The sequence below is a fragment of the Phodopus roborovskii genome, unplaced genomic scaffold, assembly GCF_943737965.1.
Source record: "Phodopus roborovskii unplaced genomic scaffold, PHOROB, whole genome shotgun sequence".
Taxonomy (NCBI): domain Eukaryota; kingdom Metazoa; phylum Chordata; class Mammalia; order Rodentia; family Cricetidae; genus Phodopus; species Phodopus roborovskii.
Window position 1 is genome coordinate 19,217,990 of NW_026126514.1, and position 13,255 is coordinate 19,231,244.

At 43.2% G+C, this 13,255-nt stretch overlaps 1 protein-coding gene across 2 annotated transcripts; it reads left to right on the plus strand.

Annotated features, from left to right (window-relative positions):
* The first annotated feature begins 3,656 nt into the window (after positions 1-3,656).
* On the plus strand, positions 3,657-13,215 carry Tomm20l (translocase of outer mitochondrial membrane 20 like). Of its 2 annotated transcripts, XM_051195964.1 has the most exons (5): positions 3,657-3,792; positions 3,915-3,958; positions 7,385-7,466; positions 11,889-12,031; positions 13,136-13,215. In XM_051195964.1, exons 1-5 carry the CDS (start codon positions 3,657-3,659, stop codon positions 13,187-13,189), a joined length of 459 nt encoding a protein of 152 aa, XP_051051921.1. In that variant the 3' UTR covers positions 13,190-13,215. The 2 variants fall into 2 exon arrangements, with proteins under 2 accessions (XP_051051921.1, XP_051051920.1); XM_051195963.1 differs by lacking the exon at positions 13,136-13,215 and having other exon boundaries at positions 11,889-12,116.
* The last annotated feature ends 40 nt before the right edge of the window (positions 13,216-13,255 follow it).

The following is a 13,255-nucleotide window of genomic DNA, read 5'->3' on the forward strand; positions in this document are numbered from 1 at the left end:
CAAACTCAAAATCCTTCTGCCTCATCCTCCCAAATGCTGGACCAAATGCACAGCCAATTTTATCTTTTAATCTCTTGTTACTTCCTATTCCTTATTTTTCCTTTTAAACTGTCACAGGCTAAAACGTGATGACATCCAAACTTGGTTGATGGTTGGTGTGTGTGTGTGTGTGTGTGTGTGTGTGTGTGTGTAAGTTTAGACACTCTGTTAATGTTTTCATAGTATTTTGAATGGTACATTGACTCACTGTGGTAGTTTATCATCTCACTGGCTCAGAAATAACCACTTTTCACATCTTGGAGTACTTCCATGTCTTTTGCTATGTGAATAAAAAAATACTATAGTTGAAATGAAAAGCACACTATTTTTTTAAATTTTATTTGTTTATTTATTTATTTTGTGAAGACAGAGTTTCTCTGTGTAGCTCTGACTATCCTGGAACTTGCTCTGTAGACCAGGCTGGCCTTGAATTCAGAGATCCATCCTCTCCTCTTGCCTCTACCCCCCCTCCACCCCTGTGAATGAATGTTGGGATTACAGTATACAGTATCATTCCCTGCCTGCTTCTGTTCTTGGTCAGGAGTAAGGAACTGCTTCAGAAACACACTAACATTTGAGAAACATCAATAAAGGCCGATTGAAAAGGCTCAGCAGGTAAACATGCTTGCCGCCAAGCCTGATAACTTAAGCTGTATCCCTGGAATTCATTCACACGATGAAGGAGGAACCCAGCATCGCCAGCCTTCACACAAACATCTTGGGACATGCATGTGCACACTTGCACACACATGTACACTCATACACAAGTAAGTAAGTAAATATAAAAATTATTTCAAATATCAATAAATGTTTTACATTGTTCTTATAGAAGTGCTGACTTGATTTATTCACATCCAACTTTCACATTCACAGCTTGACAGGTCGTTGAGTGCAGAGGAGCTGTTCTGGTCATTGTACATAGCACACTACATTGTTGTTGCCACATTGATTCCAATCCATTTCTCCTATCATAATGTAAAACATCATTGTGTTCTTTGATGGAATAGGACCACAGTAAGATGGAGATAGTGGTACCCATGTTTAGACCAATATCCGGGCAGTTAGGTTGATATTCACAGAAGGTGCTGAAGGATGAAGAGAGAAACCTGCCAACTACTCCAGAAGGGACGCAGCAGTGTGAACAGTGCCACCTGCTGGAGGATTTCACGTCAGCCCTCTGGTCACTAGTCCCAAAACTAGCTGTTTTCACTCTCCTGTCTACTCTGAACACCATTTTGTATTAATGGGTAATTAGTCCACATTAAGTGACCTCCATGGTGAGAACCACGGAACTGGAGGCAGGTAGAGATTACCAATATGAAGACTGAAGGACGTGGCACAGTGGCACAGCAAGTGTGGTTTTGACCACCGTCTTGGCTTTAATGGTAGTTTCAGTCACTTAATGCTGTATATATATGTCAACACATAGCTAGTTGTATACCTTCAAGATGTGTAATCTAGTGTGTGTGTGTGTGTGTGTGTGTGTGTGTGTGTGTGATTGGAGCTATTATTCAGAACCATGCTTTGGGAGCTACTGTTAACACAGTCTTAGTTTGAAGATGATTAGCGTTATAAGGATGGTGGTCACCAATTTAGCAAGACGGGAAATACCTGTGTTTACCCTATAGATTTTACCACTTTCTCCATGATCTCTGGTCATTTTCAGTGACACTGTTATTTCTCATTCTGTGGTACTAGTCCCTCCTTTTTGTTGTTTTTTGTTTTTGTTTTTTGTTTCTTTTTTTTTAAGATAGGGTTTCTCAGTGTAGCGCTGACTGACCTAGAATATGCTCTATAGACCATGCTGCCCTCAGACTCCTCAGAGATCCACCTGTGTCTGCCTCCCAAGGGATGGGATTAGCGGTGTGCGCCACCAACCACCGCCACTGATGCTGCCGCCTGCCGTCGTCCCTCCTTTCTATGTTGCTGTTCACTTTCCACTTGAACACATCTCTGGCCCCACCCCTCTGTCCTACAATAGAGACTCACCCTGTAGATCAGTGAAAGCGAAGGACCACAGTGTAGGGCTGTGGTGGTACAAGGAACAGTTGTCTTACAAACACCTTTTGGAGCTAACTGCAGCACTCTGGATCTCAATCAAGTCAGTCCTGGGGACTGAAGAAATGGCCCAGTAGAGAAAGTACTTTGGTGTGTTAACATGAGGACCCGAGTTTGGAAGCCCCAGCAAGTGTGACCAGATTCATCGGCCCCTCCCTGTCATGGGAAGCAATAAAAGCTGAGTCCCCCTTGGAAGGAAGCCGAGCTGCAAACAAGACTCAGATCACCCAACATGCCTGGAAGAGACAGACCACCCAAGCTGCCTGGAAGAGGTTTAGAAATGTCACCTGGAAAGGACACTCCAACCTATTGAGCTGCCTGCAGGCCGGCCATGCTCTCCAGGCTCCTACCATGCTGGGGTAGGCCTTGGTGATTCAACTGTCTTCGAGTCATTTCTGCGTCTCTAAGTACCCCCCACCCAACCCATATTCCTATAAATAACTCAAATCAAACTCATTGATTCACAAAGTTAGACTTCAGGGCTATCCTTAGGCTGTTCAGGAGTAAGTAGATGTGTGTGTTGTGTCTCCCCAGGAAAATTTTTGTCACAACAATTGTGTAACATCAGATCGTGGTATTGTCCTATGTTTATAGCCAACTTTTCATAATAATCTTCCTAACTAGAAGACTTAAGTTATCATAGGAAGAACATACAGGACTCATGAAAGCTGTATGTAATATTCACGAAGGCTGAGACTGAGGGCCAGGGCTACTTCTCAAGCCCACTGGAATTACAGCAGTTAGGATTGCCTTGCTGTGACAATAACAATGCTAAGTAAATGGTAGATTAGTAGATAACAATTGCATAACACACAACAAAAGTTACTTAAGTACTCTGGAACCTGAGTCAGGAAGATGAAGAATTCCAGGCCACCATGGGTTAGCAAATGGACACAGTTGAAAATTAAACAGGTCTGGAAGAGATGGCTCGGTGGTTTAGAGCATTTGCTGCTCTTGGACCAGGGTTTGCCAGCGCTAGTTTTGCCAGCACCCTCGTGGTAGCGCACAACCTTCAGTAACTCCATATCCAGGGGATCAGGCATCCTCTTCTGACCTCTGCAGGCACTAGGCATGCAGGTGGCACACATACATTCGGGCAAAACACTCCATACATATAAGTAAAAAGAAAAAAAGAATTTAGATTTTTCCCCCCTTTATCTGGTTTATGATATTTGAGACAAAAATCTGTCTATACTTTTGTTGTGTTAGCTGAATAAAGAAAACATAAAAAGAAAAGCACCAACAAAGTAAGTTTTGTTTGCTTGTCTCCTAGACTAATTGCTGCTTCAGAATTCTTTCTCACGGTGGGTGGAGATTGCAAGAGAGCAGGCTAGCTGGCCCTAACTAGTCAGGGCTGGCCAGAGATAACCCGCGCTCACTTGGAACCAACTAAAGCACAAGGGAAACCCAAGCATCCTAAGGAGGCTTGCATGTCCCTGTCTCGGGAGTGGGTCTTGTCTGGAGAAGGCTCGGAATTCCAAGTCCTGCTGTCCGGGGTTCGGGACCCCAGGTTTGCTCACGCGTGGCCGGCCCGCGCCCAACGCTCGCTGGGCAGCCCCATGCCCAACATCCGCCTCGGCGTCGGGCTCCTGGCGGCCCTGGCGGCGGGTGGCGCTGTCGCCCTGCTCTGTTACTGCGTCTACCTGGACCGGAGGCGGCACAGAGACCGGGCGTTCCGGCGGCGGCGGCGGGACCGTGAGTGCCAGCGCGGCTGGCGGGAGGGAGGGTGGCTGAGCCCAGGACGGTGTCCCGGGCACCCCGGGCACCCCGACCCACGCCACCCGGCGCTCCCAGCCTGCTCGTGCCTGTGTTTGCAGAGAGAAGAGCTGAACAGCCCAAGGCCCAGGCGCGGGGCAGGCAGGTGAAGTGCAACAGACCCGCCAAGGAGACTTCTAGAAGCCCAAGGAGAGTCCCGCCAATGCTGGACACCTGCTTTACAAAGTTTAGCCTACCTTACAAAGGGGAAGCAAAGAAGGAGGGAAATTGGTCTGATAAAGACACAGTATGAGGGGTAGAGAGAGAGAGCTCAGTGATTAAGAGCACTGGCTGCAGGTTTGATTGCCAGCACCCACATGATGTCTCACAAACTTAACTCAGCCCAGGCAGGCCAATGCCCTCTTCTAATGGGCACCAGGAATGTGCATGGTTACAGATATACATACTAGCAAAATGCACGTACAAAATAAGGTGGTTTTTTGTTTGCTTTTTCCTTCCTTCCTTCCTCCCTCCCTCCCTCCCTCCCTCCCTCCCTCCCTCCCTTCCTTCCTTGCTTCCTTCTTCCTTCCTTCCTGTATGAACAGGGCTTCATACACACATGTGCAGGATCAGCACTTGGGAGGCTGAGTCAGGAAGAAGGAGTTCGAGGTTAGCCTGAGCCAAACAAAACACTATTCAAAAAAAAAAAAAAAAAAAGGCGTCTGTAAAGTGCAAATGGTAGGAACAGGCACTTTTTTTTTTTTTTTACTTGGAAGAAAAAGAAACATGCACCTTTCCACGTCTCCTCACAGGATACACAGATCCCCAGGGGGGCCAACAAGGGATAGGATTGACTTGATTAGCTGAGTTTCTATGGTTTTTGTTATGTTTTTAGACAGGGTGAGGATGGCCCATGTGTGAAGGTCAGAAGACAATCTGAGGGTGTCCGTTCTCTCCTACCATTGGGTCCCAGGTGGTCAGGCTTGGTGGAAAGCGCTAACTGCTGAGCCATTCCACTGTCCTGGATGAGTCATTTTATTTATTTATTTCATCCTTTTATTTTAGTTCATATGGGTGTTTTTCCTGCCATGTATGTCTGTTCACAACCTGCATATCTGTTGCCTGTGGGGGTCAGACTAGGATGTGTGATCCCCTGGGACTGGAATTACAGGAGGTCATGAGTTGCCTTGTGGACCTTGGTCCTATAGAAGAAGCCAGTGTTCTTAACCATGGAGCTATCTCTTTAGCGCTGTCCCCATTAATACTTTTAAAAGAGAACTCGGTCATCTTGGTTATTAGCTCAGCTCTAGTTAGCTCCCGTGAGCTCAAAAGGGCAAGAATACCTTTCCACGGTTCAGGTGATCAGCCTGTGCCTACTTAAGGTCTGATTATGGGTGAGGCACTAAGATAGGTCTGGCAGAGATATCAATAACAGGGGTGTAAGAATAACCCCAGAGCAAGGCAGTGAACAAAGCCAACACATGTAACAAGATCCTAGAGAAAGTCAGCATTTTCTGTGTGGAATCAGTACGGCAGCTATTCCTTTTGGCTAAGTTTATTATTGTCCGTAAAATAATTCTTGGCTTCTGAATATGCTGTAGTTTGAGCAGGCTAGGGTGGGGACTGACACCTTTGCTCGACTCGGCTTCAGTGAGGCAGCCTCCGGGGCGATATTGTGAGCCAGTCATCCGAAATCATGTTTCTTCACATTTGCCAGTTGATTCTGGGTGTCCAGCTAGTGGAACTGGTTTGGGTGCCCAGGGGTAAGCAGGGAGGTACAGATACTCCATATGCACTGAACACAAAGAGGAGCAGTGTTGGAGTATAGGCAGAGACAGGAGAATGCCAGGCAATGGCTCTTCTCACGGTCCTTAGGACTGCTCCATTTCAAGCAGAGAGGAGATAGACTCCAGCTCATGACAGAGAGACACAGTAATGCTGCTGTGACTGTTTTTGGGAAATGCAATTTTTCTATGAAAAGCTTTGGGGTTGTTGCTGATCTGAATGAGGAATAATATTGAATTTGTGGCATAGTATCAGGGAAGCCTTTAGAACTGAAGATGCTGCACTTGCATAGGGATGCAATAGGTCATTTTGGCAAAGGAATCACGTTGAAGAACAGTGTCTGGTAAAGTTGAGCTAAGCAGGAATAGAATCAGAGAAGGCTTGGGTAGAAGCCTGGCTGAGGGATCCAGATGTAGAACATTTTTTTAACTTTAAAAATTTTATTTGTTTATTTATGGTTTTTTGAGATGGTTTCTCTGTGTAGCTTTTCGAGCTTGTCCTGGAACAATCACCACCTCATCTCCCATAGTCACTATTATATTCTTATTTTTCTGTGTTTTACCTCATACCCCATTCATTCTCATTTCCATTTCTCCCATACTTACTTTGGATTTCCTGTCTTGCAAATGAAAAGCCAGCTGCACCCTGGCACACCACCTTCTGTTTAACTGCCTATCATCCTAAGTGTGACTAATAATATATGCAAAGGTCCTATTCCACAGCTGGCCTTCAGTAACTGGTTGTTAATAATTATATTCATTCCAGTATAATCTAAAGATGACCCGATTGCTTCCCTGAAATTTTGTATTGCTTATGTGTTCATTATCTCAAGTGCTCTTTTCAGGGGAACCGTCCCCAATTCTCCACCCAAGTCATGTTTCTTACCCTGAGCTCCAAAGGACATTAGACTTGGTGTAGGATGTGCTCTCAATCCTTTTCTAGACTGTGGGGAGAGGTTGAACTCAGGGGTCCGCATTCCACTGTCTCTGGACCTGTACTCTGTAAAACCCATTTTCACTAATGCTTCCTGTGTGAACTGACCTAAGATGATCCTTTCTCAGGCCTGCAAGAAAGACCAGCCCTAGGCATAGTAGCCTTGATGATGTCATCTGTGGCCTTGGCTGCTGTCCTGAAACAGGCTGCAGCAGATCAAAGAGTTCTAGTCCCGTCACCAGCCACCATGCCACCCTACCCCCAACCATGTGCTTTGCCCCTCTTTCTGAGAGAATGTGTGAGTATAGAAGCCTTATGTTAGCTTATTGGTTAGGATTTAGAAGCAAATGACAAAAATGACCCCACAGTCTAGAAAATCACTACTGCTAAATTAACAGGCACTGCCACTAACTAACCCAGACAGAAAATGATCCAACAACTAACAAAGCTACCATCATTGAGTCAATACCAAGGTCGACTACTAAAGGCGGGGCTATCACAATAGACCAGGGTTACTGCAAGCCTCTCAGCATAGCTGATACCATGCTTTTTTCTTGTCCCCTGGAATGAGAGGAACACGTGTCATCCATTGGATCTAGAGATCAGATTTAAGAGTTGCCTTTTATGCACTTCATCTTTGAGATAGAACATCTTGTAGTCCTGGCTGGTCTGAACCATTCTAAACAATGCTCTGTCCACTACCTTTGCCTCAAGTGCTGAGAATACAGATATGTCCACCAGCCTGACCTGAGGCCCTTCTTTTTAAATGTGTGCATTTATTTGTTAAGAGGTAATTTAAAAATAAAAGTTTATTTTGACAGTAAACATATAGCTTATATTCATTACTCATTATTTATATTTATAAATCCTTTAGTCATGGGATCCAGCAAAGAAGGAAAGACTACAAGAATTTTTTTTGCAAGAGGTGCAAATGGGAAAACTTTGTTTAGCTAGAGGTAAGAATAAAAGCATTCTTTTCTATGGGGTTTTTGTTTGTTTTGTTTTCCGAGCAGGGTTTCACTAGGTACCCGTCTGTCCTGGAACTCACTTTGTAGACAAGCTGGCCTCAAACTCACAGAGATCTGACTGTCTCTGCTTCTGAGTGTTGGGATTAAGGACATGCACCACCACACCTGGGTATTTTGTAAATTTTAAATCATTTTTCTTCAAAAACTATTTGATTGGTCAAAGCATGGTGACATATGCTTATAAACTTGGGAGTACTTGGGAGGCAGAGGCAGGTGGGTTGAGTTTGAGCCTTGTCTGGAGTATTACATAGAGAAAGTAAAAAGGAAACACTGGTTAATAATACCAGGTGAATTAGCTGGGTGTGGTGGCCGACTCACTTCACTTAGAAGAAGCTGTCTCCGGATCTTGACTTGGTGCTACTGTCCCCACCCCTGTGTTGGAGTTGGCATTGCTATGTGGGATCTTTGTCTTTGAAGCAGGGTAATAGGGAAACAAAGGCCTATACCAATTAGTTGGACTTCATTTAAAAATCTCAGTAAGTGAAATTCCTAAATTATCAAATATTAAGAATCAAAACTTTTAACCTGAGTATGGTAGCACATACTTGTAATCTCAGAACTCAAGAGGCAGAGTCGAAACACCTGTGAATTTGAGGCTAGCCTGGGCTACAGAATGTCTTTCAAAAAAAAAAAAAACCACCTAAAATGCATTATAAAAAAAATTTCCTGCCAGGTATGGTGGCACATGTCTTTTATCCCTCATTTGGGAGGCAGAGACAGGTGGATTTCTCTGAGTTCAAGGACAAGCTGATCTACCTGGATAGCCAGGTCTACATAGAAAGAGAAACATCTCAAAAAAAAAAAAAAAAAAAAAAAAAAAAAAAGCACAAAACCATTTTTTTTCTGATTTGAATATTCTAAACACATTTAATGATAAAAATCATTACAAATGGTCATTGTACTGTTTAATGTGGGGCCAGTAGAGGCCTATACTTCATGACCACATGTGTTTGAACTTTCACCTAATTCTAGAAGCACCTCACAGCATTGTTAAAATGAGAGTAGTGATATGAGCTCTGTACAAACATTGTATGTAGTAATGGTGTCTTGATGCCGGTGCTGGGTACTACCAGGGAAAAGAGCCTGCTGGGATCTAGATAGGGATAGTGCGAGCCTGCTGGGATCTAGACAGGGATAGTGATGGAGAGTAGGCATCATACTTACTAAGTAAAACGTATTCTCCTCAGGTGTTGCAAGCTTCCTGCTTATCACATCACCTGTTTTCCTTTTTTTTTTTAATTCCCCGAGACAGGGTTTCTCTGTGTAACAGCTCTGGCTGTCCCGAAACTCGCTGTGCAGACAAGGCTGGCCTCTGCTTCCCAGTGCTGGGATTAAAGGCATGTGCCACCACTGCCTGTTTTTTCTTTTTAATTTACTTCTAAGTCTGTGCATCACATCATGTAGTGCTCTCAAAGGCTAGAAGGGGGAGTCAGATCTCCTGGAATTGGAGTTACAGAAGGTTGTGAGCCACTATGTAGGTGCTGGTCATTGAACCCAGGTCGTCTGGTAGAGTAGCCAGTGCCCTTAAGTACTGAGCCACCTCTCTAGCCCTACAGTTCCTGTTTTTTACTTTTAAAAATTCTTTTGATTATATTTAGTTTATAATATTTTATGTGTGAAACTGGAGAACAACCTATATACTCTCTCTCTGTCCACCCCCACCCCCAAGGTTCCTCTGTGCTGTTCTGGAACTCAGAGATCCACCTGCCTTTGCAGATGATTAAAGGCACGAGCCACTAGCCACTCCCACACCCTTTTTCTCAGAAGATCTTGTGTATTAGTGCATATGTAAGTGGATGGTATTATCTAGGACTTATAAAAACAGAGGAAGGGGCCAGAAAGATGGCTCAGTGATTAAGAGTACTCACTGCTTTTGCAGGGGACCCAGGTTTAGTTCCCAGCTCCCATGTGGTGGCTCACAACCACCCAGAACTACATAACAGGATCCACTACCCTCTTCTGACCTTACTGGACCCTGCACGCATGTGATACATGTACATACATACATGCAGGCAAAACACTCATATCTTTCTAAACAAAAAGAGGAATAAAGAGCCTACACAACCTTTAACAGTGTCCACGATTATTATACAGCTTGAAAACAGAAAAAAAAATTTGGTGTGTGTGGGGGGAATAAAGCTCTTCAAACTATTTTACATTAGTCTTGATAAATTTAAATTTTTTCAATATTGCATTTTGCTTTTGGTATCTGATACTTTTTAATTTTGAAAATTTTATGTGTACTGGTTGGTGTTTTGCCAGCATGTACATCTGTATGAGGGTGTTGGATCCCCTGGAATTAGTTACAAATAGTTGAGAGCTGCCATGTGGGTGCTGGAAATTGAACCTGGGTCTTCAGGAATAGAAGCCACTGCTGTTAACCTCTGAGCCATCTCTCCAGCCCCTGCAATTTTTTTTTAATTCATAATTTTATGTACTTTTCCTAAACAGGATTCCTCAAATTGTATAAACCAGGGGGCTCATAAAATGTAGGGTAATTGCTGTCTGTGCATGTGCCAGCAGTGTAGCTCACTGGTGGGACTTGAGTTCAAATCCTGATACTGCATAGGGGTGAGACATTCACATAGAACCACCTGGATCCTTCCTGGACATGGAGAAATTTAAATGGACAAAACTTTTCAATTTAACCTTTATTGATGATATGAGGAATTAAAGTTTGAATTGTAATTCCCTTTTAAGTCAAAAGGGAAAAATGTCAGGCTGTTTCTGTTGATGGCTGACTGCATGTGTGAATGTACACTATATGACCTAGGCATGCAGTAGGCTATACTATGTACATTCTTCAGTGTTCACATGACAATGAAATCATCTAATGACACCTCAGAACTGATGGATTTTTTTCTTTTTTTAGAACTTATCCCTGGTGCTAACACAAAACTATGCATTTTATTACATTTTATCCCAAAGAACTATCACATAATAGCTTAAGCTTACTCTTGAGTAAGGCACAAATTTGGGAATGATTAGAACAAAAATGCCAACGTGGGTTTTTTCCTTCTCAAAAGTGGCTTATGTCTTTTTTTCCCCCCCATCAGAATGTGTAATTCAAGTTATATTAAGTCTTGTTTGGAGCTTTGATAATGCAGCTTATTAAGTGTAACCACAGAGGTGGGAGTTCGACTCCAGCCTGACATAGTTGAGTCCCAGGCCAGCCAGGCTTCCATGCTGAGACCCTGTCTCAAGACAAACCAAAACAGGGCTGATGGCTCAGCGGTTAGGAGCTCTTCAGAGAACTCAGGTTCCAGCCCCCCCACAGGATGGCTCCCAACCATCTAACTCCATCCAGTCCCAGGGGAATGCAGTGTCCTCTTTTGGCTTCTGTTGACACCATGCATGCATGCATGTATATACTGCAAACACACATGCAGATAAAACACTCATATACATCAAATAAATACATATTTTAAAAAATGAACCACATCCAATGTTTCATCTCTCATAATTTACCAAGCAAACATGGACAGTCTACCTCACATTAATAAAGACTACAAGACTAAAAAAACCTTGCATGGCTACCCTCCATGCCCCAACGCATAATATTCCCAATGCAAGTGTGCACATCTAAAAATGAGTAAACTTGTGTAATCGCTCATAAAATTATTCGTCTTGCAGCTTCACATGAAGCCAAGCCTTCTCCCTCACACTTGTGTTCTTTACTCATCATAGTCATTGGGTTTTTTAGGATTTTAGAGACACGGTTTATCTGTTTAACAGTCCTGAACTTGTCCTAGAACTTGTTCTATAGGCCAGGCTGGCCTCGAAGTCAAGATATCCACCTGCCTCTGTAGGGACTAAAGGGGTGTGCCACCACACAGCTGATAATGTATTTACTTTTTAATGCTTACTGCTTTCTTGGTAATTTGTATATACATTTTAAAGAATATTACAATTTTTTGTGTGTGGTGTGGAGTTGGCTCAGCAGTAAGAGCTCCTATTGTTCTCCTCTTATAGACAGAACACTAGTTACAGACAGGAGAGGCCCCAGTTCTATTCCCAAAATTCACATCAGGTGCCTCACAACCATCTGTAACCCCAGTTCCAGAAGGATGGGGGTGGTGACACACACTTTTAACCCTAACACTCAGGAGACAGAGGCAGGATCTCTATGAGTTTGAAGGTAGCCATGTTGGTCTACATGGCAAGCCAGGACTTCATAGAGACCCTACCATAAACAAAACTCTAGTTCCAGGGAATCGGACTTCTTTTCTGGCCACTACAGGCACTGTACTTGTGTACATACACACTCATAGACACCTCCCCACACACAGTTACTAAAAACATAACCCTTTCACTTCTTTTTCTTACTTAACATGCACCAATCTGTTTCAGGAGAGCGTGGAATGGGAGTTGAACATCTCACCAATGCCCTTTTAGTGTGTGGGCAACCGAAGGAGCTTTTGACATTTTTCAAACAAACACTCCCTCCTGAGGTATTTCAGATGCTATTGTACAAAATTCCCCTTATCTGCCAGGTGAGCATGTATTTAATTATCCTTGTGAAACATTCCATAACCATGAGGGACTTGATTACAGAGAAATGATGACTGGATGTAAATTCCAAGGTTCTCACACAGTATCTTATCTATTTCTGGTTCTACTCTTTGATTAAGGTAAGACGAGCTTAGTTTCTGTGTTCTACTACAATGAACTGTGTACTTTATTATGGTTTTAACATTTCAATCTTAAAGCACAATGGTACTTCTGACTAATGTGACAAAACACAGAAATAGCTTTGTGAACTTAAACATACAGGCTAACAGTATTTTGCAATGTGACTTTAGGTTGGTAGCAAATAAAGTCCATTTAGAAGCTCTTCCTTTTGCCAGTTTGGTTAAAAAACAAAGTACTTACACTTACCAGCTAGAATTTTCTGCAAATGCTTTAAAGTGCTTCAGAACTTATTAGCCACAGATACAAATTTAACTCTGGTTCCTTTTACTCAACCAGTTACATTAGCTGTATGTTATTATTTACACTTAAAAGCATTCATTGGAGTGTGTGTGTGTGTATGTATGTATGTGCATACACACAGGCACCATGGTACCGTGTGGAGGGCAGGAGGCAACTGGGTAAGTTAGTTGCTGCTGATGGAACTCAGGTTGTCAGGCTTGGAATCAAGTGCCTTTAGCTGCTGAGTCCTCATTAGTCTGGACTCGGCAGTTTTTTCTTTTATATATTCATTATTTTTTATTTTATATATAATTCCCAGTTCCATCTCCCTCCCATGCCATCCCCTCCTCCCCCCATAGGGAGGGTGATACCTTCCAGGAGGGATCATCAAAATCTGCCAAGTCATTTGGAATAGAGACTAGGCCCTCCCTCCTGCCTCTAGGCTAAGGGACTATCCCTCCATGGGGAATGTGCCCCCAAAGTCCTTTCGTGAACAAGGGGGAGCTCATGGACCCCCAGACTCCCAGTTTTTAAATAAACAGTAAGACTGTATTAGAGCATGATGGTCATAAACACTTCTGAGCTACAGCTAAGATAAGAATGTGTAATATCTAATGTGACAAGAGAAACAAGGAAAAAATACTCGTGCCTTGAAATGATCAGTAACTGTTTTGTATATTTACCAGCAACTCGAGGCAGACATACATGAACAGAAATCCTTGAAGGATGATCCTGACTGAAACATCTCAGCGTATCCCAACCCAGACAGAATACCATGTTCTATACCATAGTCTGTACAGTAAAAA

What these genes read in the sequence shown, in the direction of transcription:
- Tomm20l (XM_051195963.1), top strand. Translation starts at nt 3,657, where the DNA reads ATGCCCAACATCCGCCTCGGCGTCGGGCTCCTGGCGGCCCTGGCGGCG. An exon ending in CCGGCGGCGGCGGCGGGACC is followed by an intron (nt 3,793 to 3,914) that starts GTGAGTGCCAGC and finishes CTGTGTTTGCAG; the next exon opens with AGAGAAGAGCTGAACAGCCC. An exon ending in AAAACTTTGTTTAGCTAGAG is followed by an intron (nt 7,467 to 11,888) that starts GTAAGAATAAAA and finishes AATCTGTTTCAG; the next exon opens with GAGAGCGTGGAATGGGAGTT.